Genomic DNA, 24,229 nt, shown 5'->3' with positions numbered 1-24,229 from the left:
AGAAGACAAAGTGAGCGCTACCATCAGTCCTGTGTCATGCCAACAGTAAAGCATCCTGAGAGCATACATGTGTGGGGTTGCTTCTCAGCCAAGGGAGTGGGCTCACTCACAATTTTGCCACATACTATCTGTCCTATCCAGGTGGACACTACCTGTCCTATCCAGGAGGAAACTACCTGTCCTATCCAGGTGGACACGACCTGTCCTATCCAGGAGGAAACTACCTGTCCTATCCAGGAGGAATCTACCTGTCCTATCCAGGAGGAAACGACCTGTCCTATCCAGGAGGAAACGACCTGTCCTATCCAGGAGGAAACTGAAACTACCTGTCCTATCCAGGTGGAAACTGAAACTACCTGTCCTATCCAGGAAGAACCTGAAACTACCTGTCCTATCCAGGAGGAAATTACCTGTCCTATCCAGGAGGAAACTGAAACTACCTGTCCTATCCAGGAGGAAATTACCTGTCCTATCCAGGAGGAAACTACATGTCCTATCCAGGACACTACCTGTCCTATCCAGGAGGAAACTGAAACTACCTGTCCTATCCAGGAGGAAACTACCTGTCCTATCCAGGTGGAATATACCTGTCCTATCCAGGAGGAAACTACCTGTCCTATCCAGGAGGAAACTACCTGTCCTATCCAGGTGGAGACTACCTGTCATATCCAGGTGGAAATGACCTGTCCTATTCAGGTGGAGACACCTGTCCTATCCAGGAGGGGACTGAAACGACCTGTCCTATCCAGGTGGACACTGAAACTACCAGTCCTATCCAGGAGGAAACTGAAACTACCTGTCCTATCCAGGAGGAAACTTCCTGTCCTATCCAGGAGGATACTACCTGTCCTATCCAGGAGGAAACTATCTGTTCTATCCAGGAGGACACTACCTGTCCTATCCAGGAGGAAACTACCTGTCCTATCCAGGTGGAATATACCTGTCCTATCCAGGAGGAAACACCTGTCCTATCCAGGAGGAAACTACCTGTCTTATCCAGGAGGAAATACCTGTCCTATCCAGGACACGACCTGTCCTATCCAGGAGGAAACTGAAACTACCTGTCCTATCCAGGAGGAAACTACCTGTCTTATCCAGGAGGAAACTACCTGTCCTATCCCGGTGGAAACTACCTGTCCTATCCAGGAGGAAACTACCTGTCCTATCCAGGAGGACACTACCTGTCCTATCCAGGTGGAAACGTCCTGTCCTATCCAGGAGGAAACTACCTGTCCTATCCAGGAGGAACCTACCTGTCCTATCCAGGTGGAAACTACCTGTCCTATCCAGGAGGAACCTACCTGTCTTATCCAGGAGGAAATACCTGTCCTATCCAGGACACGACCTGTCCTATCCAGGAGGAAACTGAAACTACCTGTCCTATCCAGGAGGAAACTACCTGTCTTATCCAGGAGGAAACTACCTGTCCTATCCCGGTGGAAACTACCTGTCCTATCCAGGAGGAAACTACCTGTCCTATCCAGGAGGACACTACCTGTCCTATCCAGGTGGAAACGTCCTGTCCTATCCAGGAGGAAACCACCTGTCCTATCCAGGAGGAACCTACCTGTCCTATCCAGGTGGAAACTACCTGTCCTATCCAGGAGGAACCTACCTGTCCTATCCAGGTGGAAACGACCTGTCCTATCCAGGAGGAAACTACCTGTCCTATCCAGGAGGAAACTACCTGTCCTATCCAGGTGGAAATGCAAAAATGAGCCAACAAACATTTGACTCCAACTATTTAAATAATAATAATAATAAGGTTTTCAACTACTTTAACATTAAATGAATGGTATGTGCAGCTTCATAGCTCATTTAACCAATTACAATTATTTAAATGATCAATGGAAAACATTCAGTCCTTAAAAATGTAAACACATTTTATAAAGTGTATTTGACGAACAACATAGTAACAAACATTCCATGTTTTTATTGACGTCAACATAAAATGATATCTTAAAGTACATCTCTTTTTTAAAGATATAAATATGGTCTCCAAATAAAAGTAAAGAAAATACAGCTGAAACACATGGCTGCTTATCCCTTGGTAAGGCCACCCTTTATTGGGCTTCATCAGAGAACATCCAGACATGCAGTCCTATCAAATTGATCTGACTGGGAATTCATAATCATTTTTCAATCATGAGCTTAATGTATGCAATCATGAGCAAATTGAGGATCACACTGTATTTAATCTTTATGGTCTCAAAAGGTTTTGGCGTACCAAAATATATCAGAGCAACAACAAAAAAATAAAAAAAATAAAAGTGCCCAAAAAAAGTCCTTTGGTTTAGAACTCGTCTCTCATGTTAAAGTGAGGTTGGTCTTCAGGTTTGAAGTCCTCATTGGGGCTACCATCCTGGTTGAGGATGCGTACGGCGGTGTAGCCTACAATAGGGTACTTTGTCTTGTACGTGCCCTCAAATACACTCTCAAGGGATTGGAGCTGCTCTTCAGTAAGGCCCGTCTGAAAGAGAAGAGGAAGAAAAAGAACAAGAGACACCCATTTCATTACTAAGAGAATACTAAAGGGGAAAAAATGGTTTTCTATGGGTTCTTTGTGGAACCTTTTCTGAAGAACCCTTTATGGTTCTGCAAAAAGGGTTCGATGGGAGTTAAACATCTACACAGGTTCTTTGCAGACCAGAGCAGGGGCATCATCCCCCCCCCCCAAGGATTTTAATTTTTTTTTACATTTACTGCATTTCTACACAATTGAAAAAAAAAAGAAAATGCAATTTTGGAGAACAGCAAAAACAAGCAACATCGACTCTAGCCATTATCACCTTGATGCTATAGTTTCATTCACCTCAGTCAACAAGGGGACTTAACATTCTACAAACATGTCATATAAGAATTAGCTGCCTGCTACGCACAACAGTTACCAAGCCATGCCATCTACTACAGCCATTTTTACCTTGTCTAGCCATCCATTTAACTGTCCCCTTTATGACGCTGCACCCCTTTATGACGCTGCACCCCTTCCCCTTTATGACGCTGCACCCCTTCCCCTTTATGACGCTGCACCCCTTCCCCTTCATGACGCTGCACCCCTTTATGACGCTGCACCCCTTCCCCTTTATGACGCTGCACCCCTTTATGACGCTCCACCCCTTTATGACGCTGCACACCTTTATGACGCTGCACCCCTTTATGACGCTGCACCCCTTCCCCTTTATTTTAGTCATTTAGCAGACACTCTTATCCAGAGCAACTTACACTAGTGAATGCATACATTTCATTTCATAGATTTTTTTTCTGTGCTGGCCCCCCGTGGGAATCGAACCCACAACCCTGGCGTTGCAAACACCATGCTCTAACTGAGCTACAGGGTGATGCTGCACCCCTTTATGACGCTGCACCCCTTCCCCTTTATGATGCTGCACCCCTTTATGACGCTGCACCCCTTCCCCTTTCTGATGCTGCACTCCTTTATGACGCCGCACCCCTTCCCCTTTATGATGCTGCACACCTTCCCCTTTATGATGCTGCACCCCTTTATGACGCTGCACACCTTTATGATGCTGCACCTCTTCCCCTTTATGATGCTGCACCCCTTCCCCTTCATGACGCTGCACCCCTTTCCCTTCATGACGCTGCACCCCTTTCCCTTCATGTTGCTGCACCCCTTCATGTTGCTGCACCCCTTCATGTTGCTGCACCCCTTTATGACGCTGCACCCCTTTATGACGCTGCACCCCTTTATGATGCTGCACCCCTTCCCCTTCATGACGCTGCACCCCTTTATGACGCTGCACCCCTTTCCCTTCATGACGCTGCACCCCTTTATGACGCTGCACCCCTTTATGACGCTGCACCCCTTCCCCTTTATGATGCTGCACCCCTTCCCCTTCATGACGCTGCACCCCTTTCCCTTCATGACGCTGCACCCCTTCATGACGCTGCACCCCTTCATGATGCTGCACCCCTTCCCCTTCATGACCCTGCACCCCTTCCCCTTCATGACGCTGCACCCCTTCATGACGCTGCACCCCTTCATGACGCTGCACCCCTTCCCCTTCATGCCGCTGCACGCCTTCATGACGCTGCACCCCTTCATGATGCTGCACCCCTTCCCCTTCATGACGCTGCACCCCTTCCCCTTCATGACGCTGCACCCCTTCCCCTTCATGACGCTGCACCCCTTCATGACACTGCACCCCTTCCCCTTCATGACGCTGCACCCCTTCCCCAGCCCAACCGTTTGTTTTGTTGTCCTTTACTCACAGTGTCAGAAGTCAGATCAGCTGGCTCAAGGGACATTTTGGCCACAGCCCTTGTGCAGTCCTTTCCAACCAAGACATTGTATGGTCCATCTTTCCCATAGAACTCTACAATGATAAACTGTATTAGTCCCACTGTAATAACAGCTCCTCAGTACTTACAGCTGTTACATATTTGCAGTTTGTGTGGGCCTCACATCGAAACCCCCTTATCCTCTTCCCCTGTTATCTATCTTGTTATTTCCAATGTAATTACCAGGATTGGAGTCAATTCTATTTCAATTCCAGACAATTCAGGAAGTACACTGAAATTCAAACTCGAATTCCAATTCTCTTCAATGGTTTTCAAGTAGGAAAATGTGGAATTGGAATTTGGTTAACTTTATGAATTGACTGCAATTGACCCCAACCCTGGTAATTACACAGCTTCCTATGTAGATACCAGTGATTGTGAATAGAGGTCGACCGATTAATCGGCATGATTAATTAGGCACGATTTCAAATTTTCATGACAATCGGTAATCTGCCTTTTTGGACGCCGATTATTGCCGATTACATTGCACTCCACGAGGAAACTGCGTGGCAGGCTGACCACCTGTTATGCGAGTGCAGCAAGGAGCCAAGTTAAGTTGCTTGCTAGCATTAAACTTATCTTATAAAAAAACGATCAATCTTCACATAATCACTAGTTAACTACACGTGGTTGATGATATTACTAGGTTAACTAGCTTGTCCTGCGTTGCATATAATCAATGCGGTGCCTGTTAATTTATCATTGAATCACAGCCTACTTCGCCAAATGAGTGATAATTTAACAAAAGCTCATTCGCGAAAAAAAAGCACATTCGTTGCACCAATGTACCTAACCATAAACATCAATGCTTTTCTTAAATCCATGTTAGTAGACAATATTAACTAGGGAAATTGTGTCACTTCTCTTGCGTTCTGTGCAAGCAGAGTCAGGGTATATGCAGCAGTTTGGGCCGCCTGGCTCGTTGTGAACTGTGTTTCTTCCTAACAAAGACCGTCATTAATTTGCCAGTATTTTACATAATTATGATATTACATTGAAGGTTGTGCAATGTAACAGCAATATTTTGACTTAGGGACGCCACCCGTTTGACAAAATACGGACCGGTTCCGTATTTCATCGAAAGAATAAACGTTTTGTTTTTCGAAATTATAGTTTCCGGATTTTACCATATTACTGACCAAAGGCTCGTATTTCTGTGTCTTTATTATAATTAAGTCTATGATTTTATATTTGATAGAACAGTCTGACTGAGCGGTGGTAGGCAGCAGCAGGCTCGTAAGCATTCATTCAAACAGCACTTTAATGCGTTTGCCAGCAGCTCTTAGCAATGCTTGAGGCACAGCGCTGTTTATGACTTCAAGCCTATCAACTCCCGAGATTAGGCTGGCAATACTAAAGTGACTATAAGAACATCCAATACTCAAAGGTATATGAAATACAAATGGTATAGAGAGAAATAGTCGACGCGTCATAATTCCTAAAACTTCTTAACTGGGAATATTGAAGAACTGGGAATATTGAACTACCAGGTTTCATATGTTCTGAGCAAGGAACTTAAACATTAGCTTTTTTACATGGCACATATTGCACTTTTACTTTCTTCTCCAACACAGTGTTTTTTAATTATTTAAAAACCAAATTGAACATGTTTCATTATTTATTTGAGACTAAATAGATTTTATTTATGTAATATATTAAGTTAAAATAAAAAGGGTTCATTGTTCATTTAGTATTGTTGTAATTGTCATAACTACAAATATATATATATATATATATATATATATATATATATATATATATATATAAAAATGTAATCGGCCGACTAATAGGTATAGGCTTATTTTGGTCCTCCAATAATTGGTATCGGCGTTGAAAAATAATACTCGGTCGACCTTTAATTGCGAAGGATCATTCATTCAGCATTGACACATAACTTTATCTTGTCTCTTTATACTGTCCTGAACTACTGTGATATCATTGGGACGTCATCATCATCATCATCACGCCACACTAGCAGTCTGTGGAGTTTGATAAGTTATCACCCCAACACTTTGTGTATTTACCTTTCCCCTTGGTTACATCAAACACCACTCCTTTTATGGCCATGTAAATGGGATGCCCTTCCTAAAACACAGCAACAGTTACATTATGACTTTTATTTTTTATTTTTTTAGATCAATTAGCATTATCAGTGATAAAGCAAACGATGTCATTGTGTTGGCTGACCCCACCCTCACGCTGATAGTCCATAACATTTACATATACCAAGACGAGCTATTCATTCCTCCATTAACCTACCATAGATTAGTCCTGCTGTAGTGAAAATCACGGGTTAGTTACACCCATAGCTCTGGTCCACGGCGTTAGTGCGTGTTCCTCCGCTACAACTAGTGAAGGGACGCGACCTACCGCCGTGGACCAGAGCTAGCCTACCCACAGACCTATATAACAAACAAGTAGTTACCTCACTCCCATCGTGCCTTTTTAAATCTTCCTCTGTGAACAGTCGGACAGGTTTTGAGGCTGGTTTGTGTTTTAGTTTAACATCGTCTGCCAAACTCAACACGAGAAGGACAAATGTGATAAAAAGTTGCACTGGTGTTACCATGGTTGCCTGGCTATTTGGACAAGTCTCAACAACATTAATAAATAATAATTCCGATGTCCTCTTCTAAGGAGCTCATTTGCTTCCTAGTTCCGGTTTTGTCTCTGTCGCTCTAACTGTCCTAAAAAAAAGAAAGAAATTAGTCCGTGAACACAAGTAGGCTACTAGAGAAGAAAGTGAAATTAAAGTTTAAGGTAAAGTTAATCCATGTCCCTAGATAAATATTAGATTTCCTTAACGTTTAGTAGATGGATCATGTTGTTTCTGATGCTGCCGGCGGCTGAAAGTGCTGTGTGCATGTGATAGTCGGGTCAAATTGGTTGCCTCTCTTAAAACTGTTCTGGGACCAGTTAACACTTCCACACAATCCAAGTTACCGAGAGGGGAAAAAATAAAACTGCCCTGTCATCAGTTAAACAGTTAAGGGCAATGCCTACCACTCCTCCTCTACCAATAGACGAGAAAAATAGATTACCGTGTTCTCCTGGCAGTAGGATTTAATACTGGCAACACGGTCGCGGATTTTCTTTCCTCAAAATAAGAGTCCCTCTACAAAGACGTACTAAACTTTGGGAATATCGTTATTTATTTATTTTAATCTAGTGCAGAGGTTGTAATATTAGAATGGGGCACAAGGTGCAATTTCGAAATTGGGTAGATGTTCTCCAATGATGGAAGGGAGGACCCGAGCGAAAACGTTTGGGAACCACTCCTCTAGTGCAGTACAACCATTTTTTCACAGCATTACAAACACCTTTAGACATTTTTTTTATTTTTATTGATAATTAACTTAAATGTAATAACTTTGTTTATAAGTAAGTAACTTAAATATATATAGTATTATTTATACTAGCATTTCTTTAGAAAGTTTACACCAATACTGGTACCCTTGTTTATTCCATGTGTAACTCTGTGTTGTTTTGTGTCGCACTGCTTTGCTTTATTCTTGGCCAGGTCGCAGTTGTAAATGAGAACTTGTTCTCAACTAGCTTACCTGGTTAAATACAGGTGAAATAAAATAAAAAATGTAAAACTATGTTGAAAACTATTGTGTAGTGCTCTTAAGCCAGTTCCAATGTGTTTTTACATTTGTTCCCCTCAAATCAGGACCTGATTTAGACCTGGGACACCAGGTGGGCTGCAATTAATTATCAGGTAGAGCGTAAAACCAGCAGGCTCCAAACTTTTCCCCTCGTCAGTCTACACACAATACCCCATAATGAAAAAGCGAAAACTGTTTTTTAAATTTTAGCAAATGTAATAAACATTTAAAACAGAAATACCTTATTTACATACAGTGGCAAGGAAAAGTATGTGAACCCTTTGGAATTACCTGGATTTCTGCATAAATTGGTCATCAAATTTGATCTGATCTTCATCTAAGTCACAACAATAGACAAACATAGTGTGTTTAAACAGCTTAGGGCTGTTGTCCTGTTGGAAGGTAAACCTTCGTCCCAGTCTGAGGTCCATAGCTCTCTGGAGCAGGTTTTTATCAAGGATCTCTGTACTTTGCTCTGTTCATCTTTGCCTCGATCCTGACAAGTCTCCCAGTCCCTGCCGCTGAAAAACATCCCCACAGCATGATGCTGCCACCACCGTGCTTCACCGTAGGGATGGTGCCATGTTTCCTCCAGACTTGACGCTTGGCATTCAGGCCAAAGAGTTCAATCTTGGTTTCATCAGACTAGAGAATATTGTTTCTCATGGTCTGAGAGTATTTAGGTGCCTTTTGGCAAACTCTAAGCGGGCTGTCATGTGCCTTTTACTGAGGAGTGGCTTCCGTCTGGCCACTCTACCATAAAGGCCTGATTGGTGGAGTGCTGCAGAGATGGTTGTCCTTCTGGAAGGTTTTCCAATCCCTACAGAGGAACTCTGGAGCTCTATCAGAGTGACCATCGGGTTCTTGGTCACCTCCCTGACCAAGGCCCTTCTTCCCCGATTGCTCAGTTTGGCCGGGCGGCCAGCTGTAAGAAGTCTTGGTGGTTCCAAACTTCTTCCATTTAAGAATGATGGAGGCCACTGTGTTCTTGGGGACCTTCAATGCTTCAGAAATGTTTTGGTACCCTTCCCAGATCTGTGCCTCTACACAATCCTGTCTCGGAGCTCTATGGACAATTCCTTTGACTTCATTGCTTGGTTTTTGCTCTGACATGCACTGTCAACTGTGGGACCTTAAATAGACAGGTGTGTGCCTTTCCAAATCATATCAAATCAATTGAATTTACCACAGGTGGACTCCAATCAAGTTGTAGAAACATCTCAAGAATGATCAATGGAAACAGGATGCACCTGAGCTCAATTTCGAGCCTCATAGCAAAGGGTCTGAATACTTACAGTACCAGTCAAAAGTTTGGACACACCTACTCATTCAAGGGTTTTTCTTTATTTTTTACTATTTTCTACATTGTAGAATAATAGTGAAGACATCAAAACTATGAAATAACACATATGGAATCATGTAGTAAACAAAAAAGTGTTAAACAAATCAAAATATATTTAACATTTTAGATTCTTCAAAGTAGCCACCCATTGCCTTGATGACAGCTTTGCACACATTCTCTCAACCAGCTTCACCTGGAATGATTTTCCAACAGTCTTGAAGGAGTTCCCATATATGCTGAGCACTTGTTGAAATGAAATGACACCATATATAGATTTTACAGACCCCATTTTTACATTGGCACAAAGAAACATTTGTTTTTCACTATAAGCCCAAAATTGGCAACATGGTCTTAAAATAACATTTAACTCTTTTTTGTTATTTTTTAGATAAATTCCTTCTTGCATTTGTTTATTAGCACAATAAAATTCGACATTGGTTAAAATGTAATATCTTTTTAATCAGTTATCCACCTTGCAATGTTTTGAAATGCGGGCTTTTATTTTGAAAGTTTCCTCATTACCATAGGAAAGTGACGTCATCGCCAGTGCTCGCAGAATAAGTAGTAGAATATAGGTGTTTTTTTTACTGCTTTAACTACGCACGAACGAATCCACCGGTTTAATATCTCTACCTACGTGAGAGCCACACGATGAGAATATTATATTATGAATAAAAATGGATCATTTATAATATCCGGAGTTTTAATGAACTATATAGTAAATCGAAGTATTCTTTGAAGACGAATCAGAATGCTTCAGAAGGAGACCTCCGGGTCATACCACGAAGTAAGTTCTGTTATGGCCACGACGGATTTTAATTGATTATTGATTTCATATTATTATCAATTACTTTACAATCGTATCTATCTGTATTGATCGATCACTTTTCAGGAAGTTGGGGGGAAAACATTGGGACTTCTCTAGGAGGTGATCCTCGTATAGAAACAATATCATGTGACTTACAGCTGACTTTTAAGACGTTTGCTTTTACAATTACAGTAGGGTACTTGGAAGTCTACAGATCTACCTGATCTGAAAGTGGAAGACACTGTGTACTTTATATACACTGATACTTTGTGTTAAATCAACCATTAATAATATAAATCTGAACCGTATTTGATACAGTTCAATGACGAGGAAGAACTTCAAACCCCAGACTTCTACCAAGACAATGACGGTGCCAACGGTGGCCTGGAGGAGCCAGAAGAATCCATTGCCAGTGTTCTACCAGGTTCTATTTTTTTATTTATTACTATAATCAATTGTATTTTATATTCTATTCTATCCTATAGTAGTCTATTCTATTATAGTCTATTCTATTCTATCCTATTGTAGTCTATTACATTCTATCCTATTATAGTCTATTCTATCCTATTCTAGTCTATTATATTCTATTCTAGTCTATTCTATCCTATTGTAGTCTATTATATTCTATCCTATTATAGTCTATTCTAGTCTATTATATTCTATTATAGTCTAATCTAGTCTGTTATATTCTATTCTAGTCTATTCTATCCTATTCTAGTCGATTATATTCTATCCTATTATAGTATAGTCTATTCTATCCTATTCTAGTCTATTATATTCTATCCTATTATAGTCTAGTCTATTCTATCCTATTCTAGTCTATTCTAGTCTATTCTAGTCTATTATATTCTATCCTATTATAGTCTATTCTATTCTATCCTATTATAGTCTATTCTCAAAAAATAACATTGTAAAGACTAGAATAGTCTAGCCCAGTCAAAACTGTTCGCTGCTCTGGCACCCCAATGGTGGAACAAGCTCCCTCACAGCGCCAGGACAGCAGAGTCAATCACCACCTTCCGGAGACACCTGAAACCCCACCTCTTTAAGGAATACCTAGGATAGGATAAAGTAATCCTTCTAACCCCCCCCCAAAAATGATTTAGATGCATTATTGTAAAGTGTTTGTTCCACTGGATATCATAAGGTGAATGCACCAATTTGTAAGTCGCTCTGGATAAGAGCGTCTGCTAAATGACTTAAATGTAAAAATGTAAATGTACTACTGTAATATTCATATTATCTCTATTTTATTACCTATAATATGTACTTCATGTATTGATTAACAATCTTTCCTTACTATTTAATTATTATTTTATCATTTTGGCCTTTATTTACCTTATTATTCCAGAGGAAGACATAGTGAACAGCAATCCATTGACATTATTCAACAAGGCCTGTCTGAAGAACGTGTTCACTGTCTTGCTGCTGTTCATCTACCTGGTGCTGACGGCTGTGGCCGTGTTCCTGGCCTATCAAACCATCACGGACTTCATGGAGAAGCTCAGTCACCCTGTCATGTCTGTCACATACAAGGAGGTGGATGTCTTTTCTCCCCCAGGTTGGTGGGACTGGTCCTAAGTACAGATCTAGGAACAGCCTCCCTCAATCCTAACCTTAAACATTAGTGTGTGTGTGGGGGGGGGTGCAAAAACTGACCCTAGATCAGCGTCCAGTGTTTAATAAAGGTCTCAATTTAACAGGTTTTATTTTTACAATACTGATCAGAGAGAATATCGTTTTTTAAACATACTTTTTTTTTAAACAGAATATAATGCTTATATTTATCTTTTTTTGAGAGAACAAGTTCAATTTGATTTAATTGTTATTTTTCTTGATGAAACTTTATTTTCTTGTCCTTGTTTGTGAGTAGGCATTGCCCTGTACCCTGGTACGGCTCAGCTGCTGAGCTGTAAGCACCACTTCCACGCCCATATCCCACCGCTGGTCACCCCAGGGAAGCCCCAGCCAGGAGATTGTGTCATGGAGGAAGTGACCTACACTGGCCCCTACACCAACCACACTGTGGTGACAACCATACTATTATAGAGTCCCTACACCAACCACACTGTGGTGACAACAACACGTCTATAAATAGAACACGGCAACATTTCTTCTAAGCATTTTCATTCATTCATTGGTTGCTTGCTTGGTTGATTGGTTGGTTGGTTGCTTGGTTGGTTGGTCGGTTGGTTGGTCGGTTGCTTGGTCGGTTGGTTGATTGGTTGATTGGTCGGTTGGTCGATTGGTTGATTGGTCGGTTGGTTGATTGGTCGGTTGGTTGGTTGATTGGTTAATTGGTCAGTTGGTTGATTGGTCGGTTGGTTGATTGGTTGGTTGGTTGGTTGATTGGTTGGTTGGTTGGTTGGTTGGTTGCTTGGTTGATTGGTTGGTTGATTGGTTGGTTGGTTGATTGCTTATTAATCTCTCATGGACAGGGTATGTAACATAATGGTATTTGACGGAGTTATGCAGTATTTTAGTTCTGGGTTTCTGAGATTAGTTGGTTGGTTGGTTGGTTCAGTCAGCCATTCAGTCATTAATTTAATACATTAATTCCTCTCCTGGTTGTTGTAGAAGCAAGCCTTGGTGGTCAGCGGTCCAACAGATGTCAGAAACAGAGAGTTGATCTTCCTGCAGTTCAGTCAGAACGAGACAGAAGAGGATTTTAGTGCCATCACATACATGCTCTTCGACAAATACAACGACCTGTCCAGAAGGTAAAGCACTGGACCAGTTTAATACAACGACCTGTCCAGAAGGTAAAGCACTGGCCCAGTTTAATACAACGACCTGTCCAGAAGGTAAAGCACTGGCCCAGTTTAATACAACGACCTGTCCAGAAGGTTAAGCACTGGCCCAGTTTAATACAACGACCTGTCCAGAAGGTAAAGCACTGGTCCAGTTTAATACAACGACCTGTCCAGAAGGTAAAGCACTGGCCCAGTTTAATACAACGACCTGTCCAGAAGGTAAAGCACTGGCCCAGTTTAATACAATTACCTGTCCAGAAGGTAAAGCACTGGCCCAGTTTAATACAACGACCTGTCCAGAAGGTAAAGCACTGGCCCAGTTTAATACAACGACCTGTCCAGAAGGTAAAGCACTGGCCCAGTTTAATACAACGACCTGTCCAGAAGGTAAAGCACTGGCCCAGTTTAATACAACGACCTGTCCAGAAAGTAATGCACTGGCCCAGTTTGTTCGTTTAGAGCGCAGGTTTCAAACTTAATCCCTGGAGGGCCGAGTGTCTGCAGGTTTTTTCACTCCCCCTTGTACTTGATAGATCAATTAAGGTAATTGATTAGTTAGGAACTCCTCTCACCTCCCTTTATCTAGGTCTTGATTGGGCATGAATTGAAAGGAGATAACAAACACCAGCACAAACTCAGCCCTCTAGGAATGGAGTTTAAAATCCCTGGTTTAGAGGAATAGAGTTTAAAATCCCTGGTTTAGAGTGGAATAGAGTTTAAAATCCCTGGTTTAGAGTGGAATAGAGTTTAACATCCCTGGTTTAGAGTAATAGAGTTTTAAAATCCCTGGTTTAGAGTAATAGAGTTTTAAAATCCCTGGTTTAGAGTGTAATAGAGTTTAAAATCCCTGGTTTAGAGTGGAATAGAGTTTAAAATCCCTGGTTTAGAGTGGAATATAGTGAAACCTCAGTGTAATGAGATGTGCGTATAACAACAACCATTTTTGCCCTGTACCTCCTGTTATAGCGTAGATAAATCAGGGTTCATGCAGGACTGTGAGAAGAACTACTCCATGGTAACGTTCTCTGGAGGCTTCAGGACCTGGGTCAAGATGTCACTGGTCAAGACCTCTGGGAAGAAAAACGAATCCATGGAGTTCCGGCAAGAGGTCAGTAATATCGTTTGTAAACATTCAGATTTCCTTAAAATGTTGTCTATTTTTTATTTTTTTTAATAAGATTAGCAAAATTATTAATTTTAGTATCTACTTTAGCAGAAAACATACAACATGTTGCACAAAAAAACATGACATTTTCCTTGACATGTTCCTAGTTGTAGTTGTCATTATTTTGTCCCCCTAATTGAGTACAAAATGTTTTCTACCTCATGACGAAGTTATAACAAAGTTGTCTGTTCTTGTCAGTCCAGTGTGGTCAAATATAATGACAAGAGGCCAGTATCAGAGCAAAAAGCCATTCAGCTTTTCTTTGTCGCGTTTGAATGGAGGGATCCCTTTGTACAAGAAGTCAGAGATGTAAGTGAACACATTCATATTGTATTATTAGAATAGTATCTATTCTATTTTTTTCTATATTCTGTTTTATTCCATTCTATCTTATTCTAGTTTCTCTTATTCTACTCTACTCGTGTAGTTATTTCTCCTATCTCAGCTCTGTGGAATAAGCCTATAGCTAACAATGAAATATTTGACCCGTGTTTCCTCCACAGATTGTGACAGCCAATCCGTGGAACACCGTGGCCATCCTGTGTGGTGTGTTCATGGCTCTGTTCAAGGCTGCTAACTTTGCCAGTTTTAGTGTGAAATGGGTCATCAAAATTCGTAAGAGGCATCTGAGGAACAGAAACAGGGAGCTGACCACATCATCTCAGAGATACACAGTAACTAATACTGATATTAATAGAATAGAAGAATAACTTTTTATTTTTCTCCCCGTGAACGAACTTCTTTCAACCATTCAATGAGACACTTGCTTTGAACTGCAAATATTGCCCTAGGTTATGGGCAGCCGATTTTTAAAAATGTTGTTTTGGGATCATCACATCAGATTTTGTATGTTTTTTAAGTATTGATGAGATTGTAACGTATATGATTTTAGACAACTCAACTAAAAGGTCAAATTCACAATGATTTTTTTGTTTCTTTATACATAAGTCATATGTAGCATTTCAAAATGTGACTGTGGAAATAGGATTGTAAAATGTATTTATGAATGTTATGAAAGTTGTTTCTGATACCATCAACAACTGACATGAACTGTAAGCCAAAGGGAACTTCCTCAGTTCACCTTCCGTAACATTCTTAAAATCTGAGTTTCAATTGAGCAGCGAGATGTTTTAAAACGTGTTTTTTCTTTTTTTTTTTTTAATAACTTAAATTCTTAAGTATCTTATCACCTCTAAATTACTGGATATTTTATGTATATACTGTATATTAAAAAAATGTAAAGGGAACAATGAGTAATGCTTACCAAATGTGGACCATGATGCAATTGCTTATTTGTTTGTTTTTCCCGTTGTTTGTTTCCTTTTTTTTTTTTACAAAGAATGGGTGAATCTAGAACGAAGGAGTCAATCTCACTGGATGACTCATACGACTGAACAACTGACTCGTACGGCTGAACAACTGACTCATACGACTGAACAACGGACTCATACGGCTGAACAACGGACTCATACGGCTGAACAACGGACTCATACGGCTGAACAACTGACTCGTACGGCTGAACAACTGACTCGTACGGCTGAACAACTGACTCGTACGACTGAACAACTGACTCGTACGGCTGAACAACTGACTCGTACGGCTGAACAACGGACACGTACGGCTGAACAACGGACTCGTACGGCTGAACAACGGACTCGTACGGCTGAACAACTGACTCGTACGGCTGAACAACTGACTCGTACGGCTGAACAACGGACTCGTACGGCTGAACAACGGACTCGTACGGCTGAACAACGGACTCGTACGGCTGAACAACGGACTCGTACGGCTGAACAACTGACTCATACGACTGAACAACGGACTCATACGGCTGAACAACTGACTCATACGGCTGAACAACGGACTCATACGGCTGAACAACGGACTGCTACTGAACCCAGAGTAATAGTCTACTACTGTTTTCTTTGCTTCTACACACTAGGCGAATATTTACGAATACCACCTCATCCTGCTTGTTGCTTTCTACGTTATTTACACATCTTAGAAAAACTGGACTGATCAACAAGGACCTGGGATTTACTTGAAATTGTGTAGAGCTTTTACTGTGAAATAAAACTGTGCAATTGATTGTGTTTAGTCACTTTCTATGACCATGTGCACCGAATCCATTATAATAATCCGCAAAACATACTTGCAACTGTACCTACATCAACGTTATGGCCTTCATTCATAAGCAGTCAGTTGTTGGCATTTATGAATGTCTACATTCATCTTTGCCACATTTCTTCTATTACAGACACCTTAATAAATACAGTCGTGGCCAAAAGTTTTGAGAATGACACAAATATTAATTTTCACAAAGTCTGCTGCCTCAGTTTGTATGATGGCAATTCGCATATAGTCCAGAATGTTATGAAGAGTGATCAGATGAATTGAAATTAATTGCAAAGTCCCTTTTTGCCATGCAAATGAACTGAATCCCCCAAAAAACATTTCCACTGCATTTCAGCCCTGCCACAAAAGGACCAGCTGACATCATGTCAATGATTCTCTTTGTTAACGCAGATGTGAGTGTTGACAAGGACAAGGCTGGAGATCACTCTGTCATGCTGATTGAGTTCAAATAACAGACTGGAAGCTTCAAAAGGAGTGTGGTGCTTGGAATCATTGTTCTTCCTCTGTCAATAATGGTTACCTGCAAGGAAACACGCACCGTCATCATTGCTTTGCACAAAAAGGGCTTCACAGGCAAGGATATTGCTGCCAGTAAGATTGCACCTAAATCAACCATTTATCGGATCATCAAGAACTTCAAGGAGAGCGGTTCAATTGTTGTGAAGAAGGCTTCAGGGCGCCCAAGAAAGTTCAGAAATCACCAGGGCCGTCTCCTAAAGTTGATTCAGCTGCGGGATCGGGGCACCACCAGTACAGAGCTTGCTCAGGAATGGCAGCAGGCAGGTGTGAGTGCATCTGCATGCACAGTGAGGCGAAGACTTTTGGAGGATGGCCTGGTGTCAAGAAGGGCAACAAAGAAGCCACTTCTCTCCAGGAAAAACATCAGAGACAGACTGATATTCTGCAAAGGGTACAGGGATTGGACTGCTGAGGACTGGGGTAAAGTCATTTTCTCTGATGAATCCCCTTTCCGATTGTTTGGGGCATCCGGAAAAAAGCTTGTCCGGAGAAGACAAGGTGAGCGCTACCATCAGTCCTGTGTCATGCCAACAGTAAAGCATCCTGAGACCATTCATGTGTGGGGTTGCTTCTCAGCCAAGGGAGTGGGCTCACTCACAATTTTGCCTAAGAACACAGCCATGAATAAAGAATGGTACCAACACATCCTCCGAGAGCAACTTCTCCCAACCATCCAGGAACAGTTTGGTGACGAACAATGCCTTTTCCAGCATGATGGAGCACTTTGCCATAAGGCAAAAGTGATAACTAAGTGGCTCGGGGGACAAAACATCGATATTTTGGGTCCATGGCCAGGAAACTCCCCAGACCTTAATCCCATTGAGAACTTGTGGTCAATCCTCAAGAGGCGGGTGGACAAACAAAAATCCACAAATTCTGACAAACTCCAAGCATTGATTATGCAAGAATGGGCTGCCATCAGTCAGGATGTGGCCCAGAAGTTAATTGACAGCATGCCAGGGTGGATTGCAGAGGTCTTGAAAAAGAAGGGTCAACACTGCAAATATTGACTCTTTGCATCAACTTCATGTAATTGTCAATAAAAGCCTTTGACACTTATGAAATGCTTGTAATTATACTTCAGTATTCCATAGTAACATCTGAAAAAAATATCTAAAGACAATGAAGCAGCAAACTTTGTGGAAATTAATATTTGTGTCATTCTCAAAACTTTTGGCCACGACTGTACTTAAATACATGTAATTTAGTTCTTGAAATGTTTTTATTGAAATAATTCGGAATTCCATTTATTTCTATGGAGGACTGATCCTACTGGAGAGTACCGATATGGCCGACCGGTGGCTTCAATCCCATCAGTACCCTGGGTTGGGGAGTAACAGATTACATGTAATCCGTTACATGTAAGGAATTACAAAAAAATTGGTAACTGTAATCCGTTACGTTACCAGCAAAATATTGTAATCAGATTACAGATACTTTTGAAAAACTAGATGATTACTTCGAGGATTATTTTTAAACTGAGAGGATTTTTGCTAAAAATATTTTGACATGTCTCCGTTTTCTCAATGACATTCAAATCAGCATTGAAAAAGGTGCAAGTTTAAGTTTGTTCCACCTGAGCGAGTCTGACCACCAATCAGAGACCACTATGATGACACACCAAATGATGACCACCAATCAGAGAGACCAAATGATGAGCACCAATCAGAAACCACTATGATGACACACCAAATGATGACCACCAATCAGAGACCACTAAATGATGACAGACCAAATGATGACCACCAATCAGAGAACACTATGATGACACACCAAATGATAACCACCAATCAGAGACCACTAAATGATGACACACCAAATGATGACCACCAATCAGAAACCACTATGATGACACACCAAATGATGACCACCAATCAGAGACCACTAAATGATGACAGACCAAATGATGACCACCAATCAGAGAACACTATGATAACACAAAAAATGATGACCACCAATCAGAGACCACTATGATGACACACCAAATTATGACCACCAATCAGAGAACACTATGATGACACACCAAATGATAACCACCAATCAGAAACCACTATGATGACACACCAAATGATGACCACCAATCAGAGACCACTAAATGAAGACACACCAAATTATGACCACCAATCAGAGAACACTATGATGACACACCAAATGATAACCACCAATCAGAGACCACTAAATGATGACACACCAAATGATGACCACCAATCAGAGACCACTATGATGACACACCAAATGATGACCACCAATCAGAGAACACTATGATGACACACCAAATGATGACCACCAATCAGAGACCACTATGATGACACACCAAATGTGTTTGCTGGACTGCGGGAAAAGAGCTGGAATAGGTTTTTGTAGGCTGCAGTCCAAGCTATGTCTTCCAATGGTGAGACTGCTGTCGGCATCCAAAGATTATCCAATTTGAATACATGCTTGGAGGTAAAGGATGACAGCAGTGGTGTAGTCTACAGCGATACGGATATCACTCATTATTAATATCTACATAGCGCATTGATGTGAATCACACTGTTGCTCTCTCATTTAGCTATTTGCGCCTTACTGATTGTGGTTGTTGTGGCTGATCACAAATCTAAATGTGTATTTGAACCCAATAAAGGTTGAATTCAAGAAGTTTAAGCTGCCTATGAAATCATTGTTTTTGGAACCAGTGGACAGCCAGTGAAAAATGTGCTCTTCCAACAGCTGCATAGTGCAGATCCCAGCCTACGGAATAAAAGAGGGGCTTTTATTGATCAATCTAATTCATGCTGATAAAATTATTAAATCCATATGCCTAATGGACAAATGATCAAACTCACTTCTGATAGACTTAAAGGGGCAATATGGAGTTGCTACATCCATTTTTGGATTTATAAATTATATATAAAGAACCAGTCAAATGTTTTGATACAGCTACTCATTCAAGGGTTTTTCTTTATTTTTTTAAACTATTTTCTACATTGTAGAATAATAGTGAAGACATCAAAACTATGAAATAACACATATGGAATCATGTAGTAAACTAAAAAAAGTGTTAAACAAATCAGAATATATTTTTACAGAATATATGACAGCTTGGTTATTATGGGGTATTGTGATGTCATTATGGGGTATTGTGATGTCCTTATGGGGTATTGTGATGTCATTATGGGGTATTTTGATGTCATTATGGGGTATTGTGTGTAGACTGATGAGGGAAAAAAAACAATTGAATCAATTTTAGAATAGGGCTGAAACGTAACAAAATGTGGAAAAAGAATACTTTCTGAATGGATCCTTTGTTTTCCATTGGACATGCATCTGTAGTGTTTTAATTTATGTATTTATTATTTTGATGGTTAAATCTCCTAGTGTTGTATTGGCATCCTGGCATCCCCTATCTACATTGACACACCCATGCACACACACACGCAGATACACACCCACTCATGCATACACACACTTGCACTTCTACACTTGCATACATTCACTCACTCACACACACACACACACACACACACACACACACACACACACACACACACACACACACACACACACACACACACACACACACACACACACACACACACACACACACACACACACACTTTCCACCCACACCCGTCCGTTTATAACATGTTATCGCCTGTTAGGGCCTATATATATTTCATAATATAACGTCCGTTCCACGATCGTGTCTCAAATAGTCATTCTATGAGTTATCATTTCCATACTATATTTTTCATTAATTGTTTCTTTCCAACAACTGTGGTCCCAGTTGTTTAAGCCAGTTTCTTTCTAGTTATCAGTTTAAATGCTGTTTTTCTCAGAATTCAGAAGAGGTATTTATATCAGAGTAGAGGAACAGTGCATGAGGGGTTCTCACCGAGAGTTTGTGTTCTGGATTTAGAGAAAGCCGAACGTTTGAATGTATCATCCAATACTTTGTATACTTCAAAACAGAAATGATTTGAGGACTGGGCAGGAATATAATTTGTGAGTATGGTTAGCTCTGCTCTCCCTACAGTAACGCCAGCAACTTGGTGTGATGTCACAGTTGTATTTTGATTGTATTATAGGAGTTTTCCAAGAATATTACCTCCAGAGTAGAGAGTTGGTTGTCTTGGACGTGTTTCTTGATATGTCTTCCCAGTCCTCTTTGGTTATTACTATTTGCAGCCCACCTTCCCAATTAGTTCCACTATAATATTCTCATATTTTGTTTCTTCTTGGATATTTTTGTATATGTCCCCCAGCACATTCTTAGCATTTACTTGGTTATAGGTCTTTGTTATATGTTTAATTAAAGGACTAAGCGTTTTATTAAGTTCCATTGCTTTAGTAAGATAGCTTCTTACTTGTAAATAATTGTAAAACTGAGAGTTCTGGATGTTGCACTTTTTTTTATATATTCTCAATTATATTCGATCAATAAGCCTCACATAGTAAATTAGCAATTACATTTTTTGCTGACCAATTTCGGCACTCTCTCTCGTTGACTTCAATACAAAAAAAATCCACACTTCGTGAGTTTGTTTTCATGGGCAGATTTTGGGCTGAGTAAAACCAAAGATCTTTTATAACTAAACCAAGATAACCCACAGCCTGTCGTTTCAAACGGAAACAAATGGTTCTGCCCCATAGTGGGCAGAACAAGCAAGGAGAATGGGCGGGGCCAAGCACGATTTAGCCAGAACCTATTGGTGTGTTGTAGGATGTATTTGCATATTTCCGTTAGGGAACGCCTACTCTACGAAGTGCGCGTGTGCAATAACGCAATTCAAAAAATGTTTTTAAGTCTAACGGGGTAAAGTCTGTCGTAACATATTTTACTTTTGGAAACAGAAAACTGTATTGTGATTAAATATTTAATCGATGAGAAAATTAGTAGAATGTTGGACAACATCCATCTCGTTTAATCTTCTCCCCACTGATTTTTTTGGTAGTAGCATATTTGGTAGTGACAAGAAAATGCCAAGCGGATGCTTCAAATGGAAACATCCGGTGAAATATTTGTGTCATTGTTGTATCTGTGGTTATCTTCAGGCGCTGATGTTCGGGAACACATCCCGGTCCGCATCTGGAAGGGGCAAACCGGGTCGATACAGCGACAAGACGGGAAGTGGATGAATTTGCGCCTAGTAAACAAGATATTCACAGGTATTCTTGCTAAAATGTACATGAGTTTAGCTACACACACACAGTTATAACTTACATTAGAAGAGTTTTGTGTCAGTTTGAAGACCTGCGGTGAGAATAGTGCGTTTGTTTCCTTGCTAGATAGAAGTAATGTTAGCTAATGTTCGCTAGTTAGACAACGTTAGCTAATGTTCGCTAGTTTGATATATACATATTTTAGCTAACGGTAGCTAGCAGACGTTACGTAGTTAGTAGCTAACCTATATATATATATATATATATATATATATATATACAAATAACAAAGTAGCTAAATACTTACATTTGTGTCTGAAGTAGCTACGTTGGCTAGCTACTTTTTCCGCCAAACCAGTTAGCTAGTTTCAACAGAGCCATGTTTAGGGCAAGGCTCCATCCTAAACAAGGCTAGCTAGTTGTGAACATAGCCATGTTTAGGACAAGGCTCCATCCTAAACAAGGCTAGCTAGTTGTGAACAGAGCCATGTGTAGGGCAAGGCTCCATCCTAAACAAGGCTAGCTAGTTGTGACCAGAGCCATGTGTAGGGCACGGCTCCATCCTAAACAAGGCTAGCTAGTTGTGAACAGAGCCATGTTTAGGGCAAGGCTCCATCCTAAACAAGGCTAGCTGGTTGTAAACAGAGCCATGTTTAGGGCAAGCCTCCATCCTAAACAAGGCTAGCTAGCTAGCAAAACAATGGATTGGATATGGCGGGTGTTTGTTGATAGCCACGCAACGCATGTATTGACAACCCCCCCCCCCCCTTCCTCCCCTCTCTCACACACACACACACACACACACACACACACACACACACACACACACACACACACACACACACACACACACACACACACACACACACACACAAACAGTGGCGATTTTACCATGTCAGTCTTGGTGGGCAAACGAAAAATATGTTATTTTTTTAGGTACATGCCAGCAAAGCCAATACACAATACAACACATTATTTACACTATAATGGTGCCCGCAAACTGTTAGGGCCTCTACATAAAGCACCATGGAGTGAATCCTTATCACTGCTACACCTTACTACCAGCAAAGCCTTTTCTGGCAGCGAAACAGTTCATTTTCATTTACTGCCTTTGAAAGAAACATAGCTGGTATGGCTGACTTGTTTAAACAAATGTGGTTTCTACTGACAATTGAGATGTACAAACTATGGCATAAGGGGATGATGAGCAGAGAAGAAGCAATCTGTAATTTCGATTAAGAAATGAATGACCGAGCTAGGACGGACGTAGTCAATATAATTATTTGTTCAGCACTTTTGAAATGTACAGTGACAAAATTCAGAACATGGGCCGTTCTTACAGTATTCTCCCGGTACACCAAGTCATAACCGTAGGATAAATAAAGGGGGCTTATAAGCAGATAATGAAAGCTCTTACAATATTCAGTGATTACGTTTCTCTTAAACAGGCTACATGTGCACCACCAAGTCAGGCTAAGTTATGAGGGGGGAAAGGGACCAAATTATTAGGGTGAGGCACATGGGCCACTAACAGCTTAGCTACAGTATACATACCTCCCTGGCATATTACATAATTTATGCAGCAGGATACAAAACATTTTTGAACTCACCTTGTTGTGCTGTGCTCACTTAAACAGGAAGGTGGCACGGCGGTCCTTCATGTGGGCAAATTGTGTCATTCTCTGGATATATGGTGCTTTCAAGACAATTGGGAACTCTGGGGGGGGGGATCATGACGTCAGTGATCTTCAGGTTGGAGATCTAGAAAGAGGCCAGAGTTCCCGACTTGGAATACCGAGTCGGATGACCGTTCAAAACTTATTTTCCCCAGTCAGAGCAATTTTTTTTTTCTTACCCAGAGTTCCCAGAAGTCATGCAGGATTGACAGCATGGCCAATGTATTCAATCGTTTCTGTCTGATGGTGTTGCATGTGAATGTTTATCTTTTTAAGCTTGGAAAAAGAGGCTATTGATTGCTTTGCAGTTAGCCACTGATTCCTTCCAAACCACTCCGGGTTGAATTTGCAATTTCCAACTTGTTCTGTAATGTTTATGGCCGATGAGCACCCATAGGTTTTTATCTAGTAGATCAGTAGATAGTTGACTTGATTCATGATGATGACTGCTAGCTCAGATTTTGAAAGTATGATGTTGACATGATCAGCCCAATCAAAGCTACTGTAGATATAGTGTGATTTGACCTAATTTTTATCTGTGGCCAATGACCTTGAGCGTTCTTGGATGGGCACTTTTAATGTAACTATGGCAGCTCCCAAGGGGCTTGAATCTTCGAGCTCTACCCGTAGATTTTGCAGTGATGGAGTGTCCCCATGAGTGACAAAACACTCAGTCTATCACAGAGCAACTAAAGAACATTACCAACCTCTATGCTCTGTATTTTCCACTGGCTGCCCCACCAACACAGAAAGCACAGAGCTGGGCTGAAACACCTGCATT

At 40.9% G+C, this 24,229-nt stretch overlaps 3 protein-coding genes across 6 annotated transcripts in view; 2 read left to right on the top strand and 1 right to left on the bottom strand.

Annotated features, from left to right (window-relative positions):
• Positions 1 to 1,913: 1,913 nt before the first annotated feature.
• On the bottom strand, positions 1,914 to 8,315 carry nenf (neudesin neurotrophic factor). 3 transcript variants are annotated; one of them, XM_014211606.2, is made up of 5 exons: positions 8,199 to 8,315; positions 6,725 to 6,986; positions 6,324 to 6,384; positions 4,231 to 4,334; positions 1,914 to 2,470 (listed from the first exon to the last, which is right to left on the bottom strand). In XM_014211606.2, exons 2-5 carry the CDS (start codon positions 6,866 to 6,868, stop codon positions 2,294 to 2,296), a joined length of 486 nt encoding a protein of 161 aa, XP_014067081.1. In that variant the 5' UTR covers positions 6,869 to 6,986; positions 8,199 to 8,315; the 3' UTR covers positions 1,914 to 2,293.
• A 1,451-nt stretch (positions 8,316 to 9,766) lies between these two features.
• pacc1 (proton activated chloride channel 1) lies at positions 9,767 to 16,064 on the top strand. 2 transcript variants are annotated; one of them, XM_045723777.1, is made up of 9 exons: positions 9,790 to 10,036; positions 10,376 to 10,481; positions 11,409 to 11,618; positions 11,931 to 12,085; positions 12,635 to 12,777; positions 13,777 to 13,918; positions 14,174 to 14,284; positions 14,479 to 14,649; positions 15,315 to 16,064. In XM_045723777.1, the coding sequence occupies exons 1-9, from the start codon at positions 10,001 to 10,003 to the stop codon at positions 15,321 to 15,323; spliced, it is 1,083 nt and encodes a 360-aa protein (XP_045579733.1). In that variant the 5' UTR covers positions 9,790 to 10,000; the 3' UTR covers positions 15,324 to 16,064. The 2 variants fall into 2 exon arrangements, with proteins under 2 accessions (XP_014067083.1, XP_045579733.1); XM_014211608.2 differs by having other exon boundaries at positions 9,767 to 10,036; positions 14,479 to 16,064.
• A 5,447-nt stretch (positions 16,065 to 21,511) lies between these two features.
• znf106a (zinc finger protein 106a) overlaps positions 21,512 to 24,229 on the top strand; it is a 34,799-nt gene continuing 32,081 nt past the window's right edge. Inside the window, exon 1 of the mRNA XM_045723774.1 lies at positions 21,512 to 21,778. The gene's annotated coding sequence lies outside the window, so the exon portion shown is untranslated. The remainder of the gene's footprint in view (positions 21,779 to 24,229) is intronic.

This window comes from Salmo salar, chromosome ssa09 (genome assembly GCF_905237065.1).
Source record: "Salmo salar chromosome ssa09, Ssal_v3.1, whole genome shotgun sequence".
Classification (NCBI taxonomy): Eukaryota; Metazoa; Chordata; class Actinopteri; order Salmoniformes; family Salmonidae; genus Salmo; species Salmo salar.
The sequence above is the reverse complement of the archived record's forward strand: the minus strand, read 5'-3'. Positions and strand labels throughout refer to the sequence as shown.

Bases quoted from the DNA above. Each gene is read 5' to 3' on its own strand.
- nenf (XM_014211606.2), bottom strand. From the start codon at position 6,868: ATGGTAACACCAGTGCAACTTTTTATCACATTTGTCCTTCTCGTGTTG. The intron at 6,385-6,724 runs GTAACTACTTGT...GCTGTGTTTTAG, and splicing joins AAAGGCACGATGGGAGTGAG to GAAGGGCATCCCATTTACAT. The intron at 4,335-6,323 runs GTAAATACACAA...TTATCATTGTAG, and splicing joins TGATGTAACCAAGGGGAAAG to AGTTCTATGGGAAAGATGGA.
- pacc1 (XM_014211608.2), top strand. From the start codon at position 10,001: ATGCTTCAGAAGGAGACCTCCGGGTCATACCACGAA. The intron at 12,086-12,634 runs GTGACAACCATA...TGGTTGTTGTAG, and splicing joins CCTACACCAACCACACTGTG to AAGCAAGCCTTGGTGGTCAG. The intron at 14,285-14,478 runs GTAAGTGAACAC...TTTCCTCCACAG, and splicing joins TTGTACAAGAAGTCAGAGAT to ATTGTGACAGCCAATCCGTG.